The 19,840-nt window shown below is 32.5% G+C and overlaps 1 protein-coding gene across 7 annotated transcripts in view; it reads right to left on the bottom strand.

Moving 5' to 3' along the window:
- The window catches only part of Prosap (SH3 and multiple ankyrin repeat domains prosap), a 292,925-nt gene that overhangs the window by 28,191 nt on the left and 244,894 nt on the right, over positions 1 to 19,840 (bottom strand). For all 7 annotated transcript variants that reach the window (XM_076401310.1, XM_076401313.1, XM_076401311.1 and 4 more), the window contains 3 exons: positions 17,271 to 17,451; positions 9,770 to 10,089; positions 9,439 to 9,700 (listed from right to left, as the gene is read on the bottom strand). In XM_076401310.1, the coding sequence (XP_076257425.1) occupies positions 9,439 to 9,700; positions 9,770 to 10,089; positions 17,271 to 17,451 (763 nt within the window). The remainder of the gene's footprint in view (positions 1 to 9,438; positions 9,701 to 9,769; positions 10,090 to 17,270; positions 17,452 to 19,840) is intronic.

The following is a 19,840-nucleotide window of genomic DNA, read 5'->3' as shown; positions in this document are numbered from 1 at the left end:
ATTTGCATGAATTGTCAAATTAAATTGAAGTATAATTAGTAAATACACAATATAATAGGATTTTTTAAAATGTAATAATAATTATAATAATTACAAACAATTAATAATTATTATAGCAAGATATAGAATAAAATTCTTCTATTTAAAGGGACTTAAAAAGGATTATAAATTAACGGTTTCACTTCAAAGAACCAAACATAAACGAATATTTATTCAAAATGAATAATTAATTAAAACAATACTTAGAGAACAATTCTAGAAGTTCGATGTTTGACGAAATATTATTTACTAGACATGAACACCTATGAACATCCATGAACAAGCTGTGAAGTGATATCGTGCCTAAAATTCTATCAGAGATCCGGAATACGGGCTTGAAAAAAGTGCCATTTTCATGAAAAAAGTCTACCGATCATTTCGGTTCACAAAGAGTGGTAGCAGCAATGATTGCAAGAACTGCGCCTCTGGAAATAATTTGGTTGATGATGAACAATTGGGCTTTCGGGTCAGGGAGAACTGGGGGCTTAATTTTCCATTTAGTCCTCCGTAAAGTTCTGGAGCTCCAACTTACAATGAGTATTACTTACTAAGACTTAATTATTCAAGCGACACACTTATTTAATTACCTTCTACATTCAAGCTGATTCCAAGCCATAATAACATCAATGAAGTGGTATGGAAATTTCGATTATCATCACCTTAATGGATCATCTATCACCTAACGGTAACTAAATAACAGCGACCAAGACATAACAATCTTAGTGTAGTTTGATTTTCTGTCGGTGAGCCAACATGTTAAAAAGGAATTTTCTAAGAAGGAATTTCTATCAACAAGTCGGAATAATGCTGATTTTTCCGCATCACAAGAATGCGCCAGATTATTTATATGATTTCTGATATCCATTGGAATTTTGGTTACTCCAGAATTTCTAAAATCTTCCCTGAGGACATTGCTTTGGGACAATTGTGGAGATTAAAAGCATTTAGTAGCTTGATAAATAACTGAGGAATCTGTATCTGTCAAAATTAACTTGTTTCAAAGTAATATCAAATCAACGCCAAGCATGAGGTTAAATAAGTCTAAATCGGATTTTCAAATGATCCTCACAGAAACCAGATTTATTAAACCAGCTACAATTTTATACAAAATACAAGTTTCTGTCAGCACTCGTTTACTTTTGATAATACCTATACTCTACAAGCTTTTTTTATGAAAATTAAAAATTAATACAGTGTATTGTTGGCTTAAGTGGAATATTTTCGAGTTAAGAAGATATATCTTATTTATGCTTTTATATGAATGCGATAACTTACACAATATGTTGAAATTTCTCAAAATTAACTCACATTTTTATCTATATCTTGGCTTACAGATAACACTAATTGTTTTCACGTTGACTTTACATGATTATTGTTTTCACTTGAGAAAGGCTGATATTTATTTGACGTCAATTTTTCATTTTAATGTCTTCATGTCATTTATATTTCCGAAGAATAATAAACTTTGCTATGTTATGTCATGTGATGCTACACAGATCTTGATCGATAGTGTGAGTTTTGATCCAGAATTTTTTAAGAGCGTTCGACCATTCGTCTACCATCTATTCCAGTCAGTGGATTGTTTGAAGGAGAAGCCAAAAATTGTGTTGATAATTGAATATAATCAAAAGGTCAATTTTTCAATGCTTTATTGGTAAATTTCATAACTAGAGGTATATATATATATATATATATATATATATATATATATATATATATATATATATATATATATTACACAACATAAATTGTATATATCGAAATTAAGCTTAAAAATTACAAAAAAACTTAACACTTGTAAACTTAATACAAAAATTGAGACTGTCGCCCTAAAGCCACATCTGTATAACACTAATATAGAGTTTTGAAGACTACTCTCACGGAATCATTTAAGTCAAAGTCAAACTCTACAGAAAATTTGAAACAGACAGGTTAAGATTTAATGAACCTAATTATAGACACCAGAAACGCATATATTATTAGATGTTTGCAGATATATTGATCAGCGATATCTATTGGCAAAAATGCGAAGTACAATGTAAACAACCTAATCTAATGCCACGGATTCAATATTTCCCTACATTCAGTTTCTCTTTTGGTATGAAAATAAAACTTTCGACATTCATTACTTTTGTTGTTTGATTTGAAATCTACTGCAGAAGAATACCAAACACTTTTAGAAGCTTATGGTGACATTTCTGAGATATATCCCAATTGTACCTTTTGGTTTTAACGATTTAAAAATGGTGGTATTAACTGTAGACAAAGTACGACATGGATGAGCAAAAAAGTACAAATTTAATGAATTGTAATACCGATTGGATGATTGAACATTGAACCCAGCTGAAATTCTCAAAGGAAGCTAAACAGCTTGTGAATTAACTGTTTTGTATGCTTGAAAAAATCCAAAGGAAAAATGTCTACTGCATGATTTGAATGAAAATTGCTTGCAAAGCAAAAAAGAACAGTTTTCGTTGACGTATTGCAACCAGTGATGAAAAGTGAGTATACTATGACAATTTTAAGTGTGAAAAGTCAAGTGGAATATTCATGACCATGAAGTCTTGCTGTACATATGATGGGGCCAGTAAGGTGTTATATATTACGAGCTTCTAATCCTGAGTGAAACTGTTACTGCAGATTTCTAACGACGTCAAGATAATAAATTGAATGACTTATGGTTGCAAAAAATCGTCTTCCTGCATAACAAACCTCGGGCCACAGGGTGAAAGAGTTGTGAAGGATACTGCAGCAACTTGAAAGGGAAGTTCTACAGGCACAGCGGACTCTGACCACTTATTGCGATCAGTGCAGCAAGGAAATGCTGGAGGAGTGATAAAATGCGAACCAATATCGTTCTTTTGACAATGTATTGCCATGTAGCCATAATATCTTATTTTTATTTTGGAAATCGTTCCTATATGCTTTAATATAAAATATTATCCTATATACTAAACCGGGAATATTGTAGAATGACCTTCTTAGAATTTTCCTATTCTTGTTATTCCACTGCTTCGAATTCGAGGTGGAAAACCGTTAGAGACGTATTAAATGAAGCCATCAATAATCCGATTGCTAAAGCTGTTCTATATCGTAAAGTGTAGCTGTCAGTGTCTATTAATAGTTCTGTCTGATTTTCTACGGGAAAATATTATTCGACCGACGTGAAAGTACTCTCGACAGATTAACGATCAATTCCGCGAGGTCGGATCCGACTTTTTCGCCCATATCGGAATAATTCAGACCATTTCCCATTCCGGGCGTATTTTTAGAATGCTTTGGGGAAATAGCGTTGGCACAGTCAGTTTTATACGAAAATATACAACTTTTGAGCCTTCTTGTCTATGTGAATATATTATAACACAGCCGTCGAAGAATATTTGATTTATCTAATAAAATATAGATGCATATAGTATATAAATGAATTGATAGGCTAATATGATTTATAGATAATACTAAGTTTCAAACAATATACGCAAAAGTGTGTGCCATTCCAATCGTTCGTTTATTTTGTTTTGATGCAGACGTTTTAGGTTAAAAACACAATATTCCAGGCGTATAGGTAATTATTTACTGGTTTTTATAACATATTTCACTAGCCATACATTTTAAATGCTATGATTGGATACATATGGTATTTTATTTATGTTTTTCATTCTACTGATATTAACATCAAAACATGCCCGATTCCTCAAGCAGAATCAGCTAAATAACTAGGAATCCATATTGACGGTAGATTAAATTGGAAACATCATGTCAGACAAACAGAAAAACACATTAGAACCAAAATAAAACAACTATACTGGTTAGTCGGAAGATACTCTAAACTTGATCTAAAATCAAAAAGGTTGATTTATAAGACAATCATAAAGCCTATGGGGTGCAAATATGGGATTGCACTAAAAATTGAAATCAACCAGTCATCCAACGCTGTCAAAACAAGGTTCTTCGATTGATTACCAATGCCTATCGCCACGTAACCAACGAAGAACTGCACGATGATCTAGAAATTAAATGGATTTGCGGAACCAAACCATACGAACTTATATAAAGTGTAAAGGTATACACTTTATATAAGTAAACTATAGTTATTATATAGTCTAAACTATAGCTATAATTTATAATAATTTTATAATTGAGGAATACATATTGATGTATTTTCTCGCACTTATCTTGCTTGTGAATTAATCCAAGTACAAAAGAAGACTACTAAACCATACTAACGTGGAAGCAATACAACTGCTGCAGAGCGCGCGCAAGATGTCAGAAGATTGAAGCGAACCAAACCATACGAACTTATATAAAGTGTATACCTTTAGTGTAAACTATAGCTATAAGTTATTATAATTTTATAATTGAGGAATACATATTGATGTATTTTCTCGCACTCATCTTGCTTGTGAATTAATCCAAGTACAAATGAAATGTAGTAATAAATTCATTTATAATTAAGATTGTACTAAGCGTATCTAATAAAGATGTTATAAAAAAAATTAACATCAAAACTACCCAAGTTTTATTCCGATAAAATAACAGCGTTCTAGATTAAGATATAACTTTTAAAGAAAAAGCTGCCGAAACTCATCATTTGCTGGGAGATACTTCACTGTACCTTTTATAGCTTTAACCCTAAGAACATTCTGCATCGAAAAGTAACGGGTCCAATCCACTCCAGATAAACTCTTTCGATTTTTGTTGACTCACTAAAGATATCTATGGTCTAGCGTTGATGTGGTGTAAGACAACGTCTTTCTTATTGATCAATTCAAACATTCGAAATTATTTGTAAAGCTTTTTCTGGGTATGAACCACGATATTTTTCACACATCATTGTCGTATTTGATTCAATTGTCATCGCCTGTAGTCATTTCATTCAAAAATGCCTCGATTTTGTTTTGTTTCAGCAACGATTCAAAAATGGAGACTCGGCCCATTACACTTTTCACTGGCAATTCTCGTGGCATCTAATATCGAGCTCTTATGGTATTCAGTCTTATGTAAACAATTCAAAGTTATGTTTATTTCTGTAACAATATGACGAGAAGTACTATATCGGTCCATTTCCATATTTTAGCATCCAATGTATTTTCAGCATAGACATCACACAATTTTCGGTAAGCCTGTGCTGCATTTTATCTTTCTCAAGAATAAAGAAACAAAAGATGATGAATATAACCTGGAACCTCCATTTTCAATTCAGTACTTGAATGGTTTTAATTCTCATCAAATTTTTAATTAATATACGAAAGTGTTGCCACTTAAATAAGTATTCCGAGTATGTTGCTACCTTCGAAATATTATTTGGAGTTTGATTTTTTTATAACTGCCATCCAAGGCTTCCTTAATCAAAGAGTTCCTGAAATATATACGGTTTTTGGAATTTGGTCGTCGTTTTGGAATTGCGTTTAGTTCGGAGGGCGTATTTATCGTCTTCAATGTGGGACAAACTAACTGCATAAATGAGATAATTTATAGCCGATAACCGCAAAACCGTAAAAATAACATAAACATATAAATTATTTATACTTAAGGAGTTATTTACGATCGATTAAATAATCGTACAAAGAAATATTTAACCTTGATCTACTTAACTATAGCTTGACATGAGAGTCAAGTATACTCACAGTTTACGATCACAACAGTTACAGCGAAATCGAAGAACCGCATTTACTGTGAATCTTGTGACAATCAACATAATCTGAATTATAGCAAAATATTTTATAACATTTCAATTATATTAATGAATTGTTTGTATTAAATAACAAAATATTTCGATTATTTATTAAATAGTTAACAAATGCTTTTGAAACAAACTCAAAAAAGACAGGAAGATAAATTATTCAGTCATTGTTTCAATAACTATTAATTATTCAATGTATTCATTATTTGTTTACGCACATTACGTACAATATTTTTTTAGTCACCTATATTTATGCCAACATTCAGTCACGTACGAAACTGATCTCTTGAGGATTCAAAGACTTTATTTTCAATTGTTCAATCTGATCATAACACAGGTTAATTGAAAAGTCCCCGGCCTACCATAGTAAAACAAATTTATTGGCAAAATTTTTTGACAAAATTAGTTTATTTTATTCAACATAATTCCCTTCAAGGATGGTATACTGCTTATAGCGATCCTCCAACATTTCGATACAATTTTTGTAGTACGATACGTCTTTGCTTTAAAATAAGCCTCAGTTTCGTCGATCACCTCTTCATTCGACCAAAATTTCTTCCCAGCGAGCAGTCTTTTGAGATCTGAGAACAGGAAATAGTCGGAGGCCAGATCTGGAGAATACGGTGGATGAGGAAGCAATTCGAAGCCCAATTCATGGATTTTTTCAATGAAAATTATTCCATGCGCATCCCAAAATACAGACGCCATAACCCTGCCAGCTGACCGTTACGTTTTCCTAGGCTTTGGAGCGGGTTCACAATGTGCAGTCCACTCGGATGACTGTCGATTGGACTTCGGAGTGAAATTATGGAGCCATGATTCATCCATTGTCACTTATCGACGCAAAAATTACGATTGATCATCTTCAAACACCGCTCCGAATCATGAACTCGTCGTTGTTTTTGGTCAAAAGTGAGGTCGCGCGGTACCCACTCTGCACAGAGCTTTCTCATGCCCAAATATTCGTGAATGATATGATGTACACGTTCAGTTGATATCTTTAGAGTGTCTGCTATTTCATTCAATTTCCACTTTACGGTCATTCAAAATCATTTTGTCGTTTTTTTTAATGTTTTCCCCGTTAACAATCTCTTGTGGGCGTCCACTGCGTTCACCGTCTTCGGTGCTCATTTCACCACGTCTAAACTTTGCATACCAATCTTTGATGGTTGATTTTCCTGGGGCAGTGTTTTATCAACAAGCGGAATTCCTTTTTATTCATTTTTTTTTTCACAGTAACAAAAGTTGCTTCACTCAAAATGCTATAATTCACAAACTAATAATTCGACAGCTGTCAAATTTATACACGCATCTATTGATGGTTAGGGCTAACTAAAAACTATAATGATTTAATTCTAGTAGCGCCATCTATTTTTCAAGGCGGGGACTTTTCAGTTGACCTGTTATGTAGCCGATTAGACTGAAAGGACTGAGTAAATGGAAGGGTTATTGCTATAGTTATCACGGCAAATGAAAACAAAAATTTACAGAAGGCTTTCGAAGCTTTGATAGCAAAATAGTATTTCGCATTTGTGTTTGTCTAACGACAGTTTTTATTTAGATAGTTGTTCCCTTTGGTAGTTTCGTTCGGTTTGAGCTGTGAATTCCTCTGCTGTGAATCGACTTTAGTTAAATTATCGTTTTAACCTAATTAATTCATATGTTATAGTGAATGGCCTTCAAATTGACAAATGTTGTGAGTAGCGTAACTGCATTAATAACATAATTAACCATGGCAGTAGTTTTGGCCTGATCAAAATCCATGATTAATGACTTGCCGATTTTTCATTTTCTAATCAGCTCTCAAGTTTGTTTATAATTTTTGAATTCGTTAGGCAAACATCGGCCATCTTATTAATTAATTTAATTGAAATTATCTCTTATTTCTTATACTGGGTTATCTCTTATTTCTGCAGTATTCTTACATTTCAGGCAGACTACAATGTGCTTGTGACATTTCTCATGTTGCTATAAAATTACAATATTCACAGCTTTATTAGCCTGATTAACAGGTACAAATCTAAAATTCATATAATAAAAGCATTCTTTCAAAATAATAATACATTATTTTTCATTCGAATCTTACTGGAACAAGGGTGTTGTAAATTTATGTTTGTAATTGTGACTGTCCATTAGGCAAAAGTGTAAAATCTGACAAGTAAAATCATCCCAGGCACGTGAGTAATTAGGCTGTGTAAGACCGGATGTCTTCTGGGATGATCTCTGAGTTGGTCATTCGCCAGTCGGTAGTCTTAATGCTGATGACTGTGGTTCGGAGCCCACGTTAAACAGTAGGTCATTTTTGAAATAAATAAGCAAACAGGATTTCTATTATTATTTTGATATTTGTTTTAATTATCATTTTTATTTATCTTAATTTTATAACGATTTTTATATAATCAGAGGTAGAATCATCTTGAATATTACCATGCACTAAGCTAGCGAGCAATAATTGTTTAAAACAAGAACATATGTATATATTTTAATACTTAATATTAATTAGTTAAATGTTAATAGTTGCAAACATCAATTAAGTAAATCTGTCTCATTTCTACAAAAAAAAACATGTGAAATATGACTGAAAAAAACTAAATGACATATAATTTATGATGGCATAAAAATATATCAGTAGATTAATATTAGACACCGACATGACTTCGCTAAAATGAGCTAGAAACAAATCAAGACTGATTACGCAATAAAACGCTGGTTTTACCTGTCAAGACAAAACACACCACGATTAATTGATAATTGATTAAATAAAATTTATTCCAAAATATTTTTAGGCTGTTCAGTTGCCCTCTGATTCGCTTTCTTCGTCTCACTCTTTGTCTCCATCATACTGATTAAGAACCCGTTTTTTTGGCCATTAATCTGTCGCATTTAGTTGGTTTCCTAATAGTTTATCAATCGATGAAAAATTATCGAAATAATTTGGCTTGTCGGATAAGACAACCTAAAAACCTGAGCTGATAAATTGTGTTTTTTTACCTAATGGTTTTCGAACGCATACAATAGTAACGAGGTTGTTAGACATATGCCGGATGACTAATATACGAGATACGGGCATTGTTATCCTAGTATTAATAGTATACATTAAGAAATATTAGTAATAGTTAAATAACATAAAATTTGATGATGTAATTTTGATACTTTGCCAATGAAAACTAGTAAATGCCATAAAAACGTGTTAGACGTTGATTAACACTGGAAGCATCTCAAGAGAACTCATCTAGTCGTTTATGTGCATAGAAATTATGTTTTTATGATTTCCTCTATAATTATTCAGCTACTAAATATTTTGTACGGGGGTTTCTTTATTAACTTGCTGTATCTTCAACATATTATTATGATAATCAATCAAAATAACTGAGATGGAAGTGGACAGGTAATTCTGGGTCTACGAAAAGTTTTGTTTTTTTTGTCTTTAAATTACTTTTAACGCAATTATTTCTAATTCTGCATACTTTTTGCTAGAAGCTAATGTTTTTTTCTACCATCGGAAAACACATACAGTATATTTTCAATTTGAATTATGAATACAATGATCTATTACTACTTTTAATATCTGTTTTACTACTTTTAATTTTAATGTAAACAAATATTGGTTGTAAGATTTTTGTAATTTATTTTACATTTGTTCTTGTTTTGTCGATTAGTTTAGTACATGAACACCAAAATCACAAATTCAAGCTTAATAACAAACGAAGCTGGCTTACCAACATCCTCTTGCCGATAATTCTGAATAAGCTCAGCTAATTCCATGTTACCGGCAATCACAGCAACTTGGTAAGGTGTTTGATTGGCGAAGTTTAAAGCTTCCCGATCTGCGCCTCGGAATAATAATTGACGTGCGCAAGATTCCTGACTGTTTACCGCGCACACGTGTAGAGGTGTGTTTCCAGAAGCGTTACGCGCATTCATGTCTGCGCCGTAAAATAACAGGTGCTCGAGATGCTTGAGCAAACCGTTTTTGCAGGCCTGAAACATTAGTCGTCACATTTAATCATTTCTAATACTAAAAACGCATTAATGGTGTTCTCAACATACCTGATGAACTTCATGCCAACCTTGAGTATCTGCTGCCCCGGTAGTGGCATAATCGTGCAATAAGGTTTCCGTGAAGATGGGATCAACGCTAGGTGTAACAGTGAAGTAAAGGGCGGTTAGGCCTTTATTATCTTTATAATTCGGGGAAGCGCCCAGCTCCAGGAGGGTTTTGAGCGCTTCTAGGCTTTTGTGTTCTACCGCCTTATGGAGGGCAGTAGAACCGTCTTTGGTTCGATAGTCCAAGAGGGCGCCACCATTTACGAGCGCCATGAGAACTTTGGCTGGTTTCTTGATACCTGTAGCTATTGTTAAGGGTGTTTCTGAAAAAAGAAGAACAATCTGAATATATATACTACAGCACGAAATCTCCAACATCCACAAAGAGTTCGACATATTACTTCCTTAATCAACTATTCATAGAAATAAATAAATTATAACTGTTTGTTACATTACTTCACAAATTAGTTACTAAAAATCACAATAGATTGTAACATTAATATGATAATTTGAAAACCAAAAGCTTGTTTTAACTTTAATTTAACTTCATTTTCTCAATTCACAAAGTTAAGAATGGGTCGAAAGTATACATTTGATCTGTTTGAACTTAGGTACTGTACATGTTTGAAAAATACTTCTAACTTATAATAAAAATACCTTTGCAATTTGAGACTATGGAAGTCAAAAGAAAATATTGCTAAATACTTTGGATAAAAAATATACGATTTGAATAAATAATGTGGTGTAAATGATTCTCATTCAAGTTAAAATGATTAAAATATTTTTGGATACAATAAGATGGAAATATTATAATAGAGCTGGTATTATTAATTAATTAAAATTATAACTTATTTTCTATCTTATATTTTTTAAATATTATTTTCATATTTCAATAAATTGTAACACTTGGTGGTGAAAATAGTTCGTAAACTGACGTTTTCAGTTACACGTTAAGAAGATGTTAAATTATTTAATATTTCGCCATTTTCTAGGTACCTCCACAAATTTTGGGTAATTCGGATAACTTCTACGGATTTTGGTTTAAAATCCTAATCAAGTGATTTTCATAGGTTTCTTTCCCATACAGCTTAATTCCATTGAGACCGATAGCAAAAAATATTATCCAGAAGATGTCTGGTTAATACGGTGTGTTACATGCTTCTAATTAAGTTTAAGCATTTATATGTTATCAAGGAATTGTGTAATCACTATGATTTGACCATGATATATATTTTGGATTGTCGAGTGATCCAGTTTTAATGACATGGCTTCTAATTTCATTCATTTCCTCAACTGCCGGTTAAGAATGGATGATGATGATATGCAAACAAATTTCGAATCAATTCACCAATATCGATATTTATACACTCAAAGTAATGCTAGAAGAGCCAGCCACATTTTCAAAGAGTGTTTAATGATATTGCTGCCAACTATATTTACTTGTTAATGTAAGTTAATTGTAGTTGCCGTTAGCTACCTCGATATTGACGTTTATTATCCATCATCCATACTTTATTAAGGTATACGGAAGGTCTACTGATTGGCTTTATCAAGGTAAACATTAAAAAACTATTTGTCATGTAAGGATTCCATTGGGAGGTAAAGTATGTTGGTTTGAGCCTCTTATGTAACATGTCAATTGAAAAGTCCCCGGCCTACCATAGTAAAACACATTTTTTTGGCATATTTTTTTTTATTCATCGTAATTCCCTTCAAGGGTGATACACTGATTATAGCGACCCTCTAACTTTTCGATATCATTTTTGTAGTACGATTTGTCCTTTGCTTCAGAATAGGCCTCAGTTTCGTCGATTACCTCTTCATTCGAAATTCGAAAATTTCTTCCCAGCGAGCATTCTTTTGAGATCTGGGAACAGGAAATAGTCGCTGGGGGCCAGATCTGGAGGATACGCTAGATGAGGAAGTAATTCGAAACCCAATTCGTGAACTTTTGACACGGTGAATTGTATTGGTGAAGCAGAACTTTCTTTTTCTTCAAATGCGGCCGTTGTTCAGCGATTTCGTTATTCAAACGGTCAAATAACGCTATGTAATAGTCGCCGTTGATGATCCTTCCTTTTTTAAGGTAGATAGTGAAAATTATTCCATGCGCATCCCTAAATATAGGCGCCATAACCTTGCTAGCCCACTGTTGCGTTTTCCCACGCTTTGGAAGGGGTTTATCGTGTGCAGTCCACTCGGATGTCTGTCGATTGGACTTCGGAGTGAAATGATGAAGCCATGTTTCATTCATTGTCACATGTCGACGCAAAAACTCGGGTTTATTATGCTTGATCATCTTCAAACATAGCTCCGATTCATCAACTCGTCGTTGTTTTTGGTCAAAAGTGAGCTCGCGCGGCACCCACTTTGCACAGAGCTTTCTCATACCAAAATATTCGTGAATGATATTTAGAGTATCTGCTATTTCATTCAGTTTCAATTTACGGTCATTCAAAATCATTTTGTGGATTTTGTGTAACAACCTCTTTTGGGCGTCGACTGCGTTCATCATCTTCGGTGCTCATTTCACCACGTCTACCCTTAGCATACCAATCCTTGATGGTTGATTTTCCTGGGGCAGTGTCCGGAAACTCGGAATCAAGTCAAGTTATTGTTTCAATTGTATTTTCTGTTTATCTATTATTTCACAATAACAAAAGTTGCTTCACTCAAAATGCTATAATTCACAAACTAATGATCTCGACAGCTCAAATTTATACAGGCATCTTTTGAGTGTTAGGGTTAACTAAAAAACATATGGATTTCATTCTAGTAGCGCCATCTATGTGTCAGGCCGGGGGATAATAAAGAAACGTCTCGTATAAAATTCCAAAAAGCCTGGGAGCATGGGTTTTTTAAGCTTTTTAACACTACACTGTCCTTAATTATATGCTAGAAATATATTTTTTATAGTTTTATAGTTTTTATAATTGAGGACTATAAAGCCTTTGGTTTTGACTTTTTTGGATTAATTTTTTACATATTTTTGGCAGGATTCTAGAGAAGCGCCTATATCGAGGAAACAACGTTTTTGGAAACGTATGTTAACTCCTGTTCAATCATATAATGGAATTGATAATAAGTAGTGAAATAGGTCATCAGGTAAATATTTAATTTATTGCACTTCAGTTTGTCAATGTTTCTTGGATTTACTGATGTTTTAACTTTTTTGTTGAGTAGATAGCGTCTGTTGTCAGGCTTTTATAAAAGTAATACTATTTTATTAAATTACAACTGAATATCTCGAGAACCAATAATGCATCTCGAAAATGCATTAATGTCCAACTCGATATTTTTCTATTATTCATAATTTGTTATGGTAAACTTTCACTTCTAACGCCATATTATTGCACGATGAAAATTTGAATAAAAGCAAACGAACCAATTTGCGTTACAATAACATCATCGATATCGGCGATAGAACCGATAGAGTACGGTCGTAAACCAAAGAATATCAGCTAAAAGGAAACCCGACGTCTGAGAAAACGGGAATATATCCTTGGGGATCGATGGAATGGGGACCGTCTTTAAAGCCCAACAGGATTACTTTGAAAAGATGTCGTTTTATTGACGCGGAGACTTTTTTTTATTATTTCCTTCGAAATGAGATGGAAAATAGCGTTGCAGAGAAGGGGGAGGATGGCGTGGATGAAGTGTGTTAATTGGGTATCGACCATCGGATATTGAACTAAGCGGCGATAAATATTTTATCACCTGTATTATTTTAAGACATCATTTGATAATCAGTGGTATACCTTATAATAACTTATAACGAGTAAAAGAAATCGTTATTGTAACCGGCGGTTTGAGTTCGAATAATACTGGATTATCTATATATACGTCCAGTTAAGCTTTACATATTTGCTGGATTTATAAATACCTGTGTTCTAGTGTTTTTGTAAAAAGTAACGAACAATTCCATCACACATTGATAATCGATGTATATGATTTATTAGGTATTTGCATGCACTCTTTTTTTTTCGAATAAATTTATAATTAATTATTTTCAAACTTTTTCGGCACTCAATGTATTTTTTTGTCATTATCATCAATATATACAGTAGAATTTAACAATTGATATTTTGTTTTTTCAGCAATAGTTATTACTAATCAAGATATATTAAAGTACTTAATATATAGGTTTGCCGAGTGACGAAACAAGGACTCCTTTTGGATTAACTCTGGATTTCTGGTAAAATCAATCTATAAATAATTAAGTTTTTATAAATAACAAATACAGAAAACTAATGTTTCATCTTTTATGATCAACTATAGAGATAAAATATGATAGTCGAATATTAATTTCTTTGTACCTACATTTACTTTGTAGAAAACCGAAAATTTGATACATAAATAAAAATGAAATGAAATATCTCAATCATCTTCTATGTTTCAAAACTTGATAATTTTATGTTTTTGTGTAAAGCACACAGGTCTAGAATTGGATTCCTTTTAACAGAAAAGAACTTAAAATTCTGTTCAAACTGAAATGTGATTACCATGGAAAATAAATTGCACCTGGTTTTAATTTATTAATTTAGTTTAACTACTATATAGAATATTTAAGTTACTCAAAAATGTAAGAGCACTATATATTGAATTTATTTAAATACTTTGGACATCCAATGTATTTTATAAAAACGACTTAGTTTTATACTGTTGTAATAAAGATACAATACCGTTAAATGTTTTAGTAAATGGTATGATGTGATTTTTAAGAAAATATAATATTTATTATGTTGACAAATCACTTGAAATTCATAATTATTTTACAAAACGAAATTACTTTTGAACATGTCAGCATTCAGCAAATATGTACATTTTTTGTATATTTAATCCAATATTCCCTGTGAGGTATACTTTGTTATATGCCGTTGCTACTATGATTTGATTGATTGTCGATGTTATCTAATTATTACATTTTCGAAACAACTTTAACAAGATTTTCAAAAATTATAAAACAATAAATTGTAGATACTTCACTGTGTCGTTGTTGAAGTATTATTCGTCTTGATTGCCTATTGTCTGTTTTTATAATTCGGTGAAACTAACCGAGTTTATCAGCGGAATACATTAAAATGGCTTGCAAAAAAACCTACTTAAAGGCGCGACAGATTTTGCGTGATAACAATTAGCATAACTGTATGTTTAATTTAATCATATCAAGTGAGTGTCGATCAGAAGAGTGTAGAATCTGATATGACATTAGCATCTCAGTTACGCTGGTAATACACACATCTAGGTTAGCCATTTGCAAGCCGGTAGACTTTATAAGTTACCAAATTTTAAACATAAAGGGTGTAAATCGAGGACAAAAGATTAAACATGGGCTGAAATGCCCTGTCTTTAACAAAGAAAACGTGTTTTTTTCTATCAAAATTTGCTTTATTTATCAACATAATGTCCATAAAGTGCCAAACAATCATTCCAGCGCCGCTCTAACATTTCAATACCACTTTTGTAGAACGATTTATCTTTTGCCTCAAAATAGTTTCGGTGATAACTTCTTCATTCGAACGAAATTTCTTACCGGTGCGCATTTTTTGAGATCTGCAAACAGCCAGTAGTCATTGGGAGACAAATCTGACGAATACGGTGGATGTGGTTTGAAGTTAAATTCATGTAGTTTTGTCATTGTTTTAATTGATTTGTGACACGGTGCGGTCTCTTGATGAAACAGCATTTTTTCTTTGCCATATGCGGTCTTTCTCTGCCTTCAAACGCTCCAATACTGCTACTGCTATATAATATTCACTGTTGAGAGTATTTCCCTTCTCAAGATAGCCGATGAATATTACATCACGCACATCCCGAAATACCAATGCCTTTCCAGCTAATTGTTGTGTTTTCGGGCGCTTTGGAAGAGGTTCACCATTTGTTGTCCACTCAGACGACTGTAGTATTTGATTCTGGAATGAAATGATGGATCCATATTTCCTCAATTGTCGCATATCGGCGCAAAAATTCCGGTTTCTTACGTTGAAACATGGCCAAACACTGCTCAAAATCATCACCACGTTTTTGTTTTTAGTCAACAGTGAGCAAGAGTGAGCGGTACCCACTTTGAACAGGACTTTCTCATAGTCAGTACTCATGTAATTTAAAACCAACGCGTTCTTTTAATATCCTTACGATGTTAGCTAACTCTCGCAACATCACTTCTCGATCACTCAAAACGATTTTGTCAATTTATTAATGTTTTCTAGCGTTACCACCTTATTTGGACGTCCACTGCGTTCTGCATCATCGGTGTTTCTACAACCACGTTTGAAGTCAGCAAACCAACGTTTTATTGTTGTTTCTGATGGAGCGGAGTCCTTGTCACACATTTCAAGTCATTGCTTTGCTTGAACGGTATCTTTTCCAATCAAGAAGCAGTGTAAAATTAAAACACGAAATTGTTTTTGATCCATTGTTTTGAAAATAAAGAAGTAGTGTCACTTTCTTTTGTTATTTAAGCTATACAAATCTGAAGGTTGATTCTGATGTGATTCTCATAACCAAGACTTTTCTTATTTGAAAAGTAGATCGACATTTTGAAAGTGATTTGTGATTTTTTTTTACAAATACTACATAAATGTGAGGCAACCAAAGAAAATAAATGATTTCAGATAAGATTAAGTGGGCTATTTATTGCATTGCAAACTGTAAAAATTGGTCTTTCTTGGTCCATCACATTCATAGAGATTTCTTTATAAAAGATTTTAATCTATCTATAGTAGACAGTGTAGACTTCACCCTTCTCAACCTCTTCAGCCGGAAGCCAAAAAAGGACCTTTAAAACGATTGATGAGGAAAGAATGGTAAATAAAATAAAAAAATACTGTATAAATGGACGTGTAGAGCTGGTTTAGGTCCTACTTAAATGTGAGATATTAGGAGCCGCAGCATATCAGGCAAAGATCTTATTGTACAAGTAATAACGAATAAGTCAACATTAATATTGTTTTACTTTCATAACATAAGATAGTGCGGAAGAAATAATTGTTGTAAAGGGCGTTGAGTAGGTAGACTTTTGGTAGAGTTAAAATATATTGAAAATGTATGCAAGTAAAATGTAATACATAATTGTAACAATTATATATTATAAAATAAAAGATTAAAGAAATATTTATAAAAGATATATATATAGAAATAGTAGATTGAGAGCGCATGTTAGTATATAGTAGAGAACCGGGGAGACTTTCAATTAATTAATTATGATTGATTTATAAACCACCATACTGCCTTATTTTTAGTATTATACTACTGTTCACATATTCAATATAGCCATGTTTATATATTTTTATTTTAGTTTTTTTTTGTTTTCTGCTATATCGTCTAAATTTAGTTTTTGGTTATTGTGTATTATCTGATGACTAAGAAAATAGCGTTAATCAATTATTCCTCTAACCGGAAAGTTGTACTTAGAAACCAATTCTTAATACATTTTAGAAAGTAAAAGAAATAATTTTCATAAACATATTATAGGAAACTAATATTCTAAACTATATTATCTTACCTCCCGAATCCTGACAATGAAAGTTTGGATCGAGGCCCTTCGAGCACATCTTCGTAATCTTTTCCACCTGCCCATTCTGAACATAATCCAAAAACCGTCTCAAGTTCGCCCTGGTGTGAAGACTCTTCAACTGTTTCTCGTCCAAGGAGACCATCTTATAAACTCTTCTTTTGTACTTTAACTGAAACACGTAAAATTATTTCAAATGTATGCTTTTGAACAAATGTAAACAACATAATTACGATTATAATTGTAATTTTCAAAATTAATATAAATTGAATCAAATTGTCATCCCTTGTTTATAATTTTCTGTCATCTTTCTCTTAGATGGGTTTCACGGTTAATAAAATTGAGTACCTTTAGAAACAATCTTAAACTCAGTTTACAACCTCTAACAAGAAACCAAGGAATGATGTTTGGCAAGATAAAATTGTAGTAAAATTACTTTGGCCTATATTTTAACATTTTTGAAGCGGTTTGTTCAATATATTTATTCAATATTGCTACTAAAGTGATACATAATTATTCTCAGCAGCTATCAGCTGCAATATATCCTGGCTGTCGGATAAATTTTTTTAGTATTTATGTTTTATGTCGATTTTACTGTTAACATTCGTATGAATTCATGTTCACATTCATGTTATAAAATAATCTAAATTAAAATTATCAGTTTTGTTATCACAGATCATAATTTCGTGTAAAATAAGTTTATATTTTTGCCTTTAAAATTTTATCTGACAAATCCCTAAATTACTCTTTTTCTACTAGCTGTTGGAATTAATGGTTTGAAGTGGTTTTCCAATTGAGAGCTGGTGCTTCAATAAAAAAGGAAAGTATTTTTATATCAGATTATAACTAAAAATAAGAAAAATGTATCTGTTACGACAATTCTAAGTATAAAAATTCATGGGTTAATACCGGTAAACTAAAACATCATCAGTTACAAATTGAACTGTGGATTTGATAGCATCAGAAGGGTTAAGACTTGTTAAAACTAAACGACACCATAATAGACGATTGTCACCAACTCTCTTCCTGTTCCCGTTGGGGTATGTTGTTGGGTTTCACTTTTTACGAAGATTGCAATCGATTCATGGGTTACAACGATATGGAATTCTTATCTGATTCGAAAGATGGGAAAAAGAAGCAGTTAGCGACGAAAATTATTTTTTCAATTTCGTCTTGAATAAATTATAAGCACTATGAATTAATTCCAACATTTAACATATTACTTTACGAAATTCCTTTCTCCCTCTTTATTTTGTTTCATTTACCTTTACATGTAAATTGCTGCTTCTGATTTTTAAAAAATTTAAGCTAGCTTTTGACAAGTAAGAGATAATAAAAAATGACATTTGATTTGATTGGCAAAAGAAGTCTCTTTTAATTAAAATACAAATAAAAGATAAACATGGAAATTAAAGAAAATATCCGCTAAAAATAACACAAGTTTACTAATTTGGTCAGTTTTTGGACCCGAGCAGATGATAATAATTCTTAACGCTATTTAATGCCCTGAACTCAGACCTTTAATCCGTGTGTCAAGATAGGTTCGAGCTTTCGAGTTCGCACATGATGGCAGCACAGCGCTCTTATAATGTCTGTCAGCTCATGATGCTGCATTAAGCATCATTTGATATTTGTTATTGTTATGTAATTGTGCTTCAGAAATACAGAGACAACGTTGCAAAATCTATTCAAAGTATTTTTATTACGTTTGGGCATGTTACATGCCTAGTAAACGTGGAAAAATCATGATAAATGTACTCAAAGAAACGTATTTGCAGTACTTTGGTTTAGATGGAGTAAACACTGACAAGGTATAGGTACGGAAATTGTTTTCTAACGCGTGCAGATAAAAGCTATACAAGTTTCGGTGAAAATTTATACTTTTCATTGCTACGATTGCTACTTTTTCTCGATGGATGTAATTGATATAAATTTAAAAAAATAGCATAGTATAAACATCCTGACGTAGCATTAGTGTGAAAGCCCACAAGCATTCCCAATTTGTCCATGTTTAAGGGAAAATACTTTATCTTCATCTCCACGGAGCAATTAAATTAATTTCGTTACTAATGGCCATCGCAAATTTTAGAACATGTTTAACGCTTGGTTAACGCAGCAGCATGGGCATCGTTTCAAAGTGATGCACACAACTTTCTTGATGTTCACAATTCAGCAGATTACAAGCATGTAATCGACAATTTGTAGCAAAAATTACCAAAATTACAATTATAAAAATAAAAGATTGGAGCTCTAATTTATCTCATAAAACATTTTCTGCATTCACATTTTGATTTTTTCTCACACAACTTGGAGGACACATGCGAGGAGCAAGGAGAGCGGCTCCACTAAGATATAGTGAACATCAAAATGCGATACCAATGATTTTGGGATGAAGACATGATGAGTGATTACTGAAGGATCCTAGTGCGTGAAACAGATCCCAATCAGTATGAAGGACTCAATTCAACCTCTGCTCATATCTGATATATACTTTTTAATTGCAAAAACCAATTCTAAAAAACGGGCTGCTGATTTGGATTCAGATCAAAAGTTTCCCATCT

This window comes from Rhynchophorus ferrugineus, unplaced genomic scaffold, assembly GCF_030347505.1.
Source record: "Rhynchophorus ferrugineus isolate W39M unplaced genomic scaffold, kcgeb_rfMv2 rfM3, whole genome shotgun sequence".
NCBI lineage: Eukaryota > Metazoa > Arthropoda > Insecta > Coleoptera > Curculionidae > Rhynchophorus > Rhynchophorus ferrugineus.
Note: the sequence above shows the minus strand (reverse complement) of the source record. Positions and strands in the feature narration are given on the sequence as shown.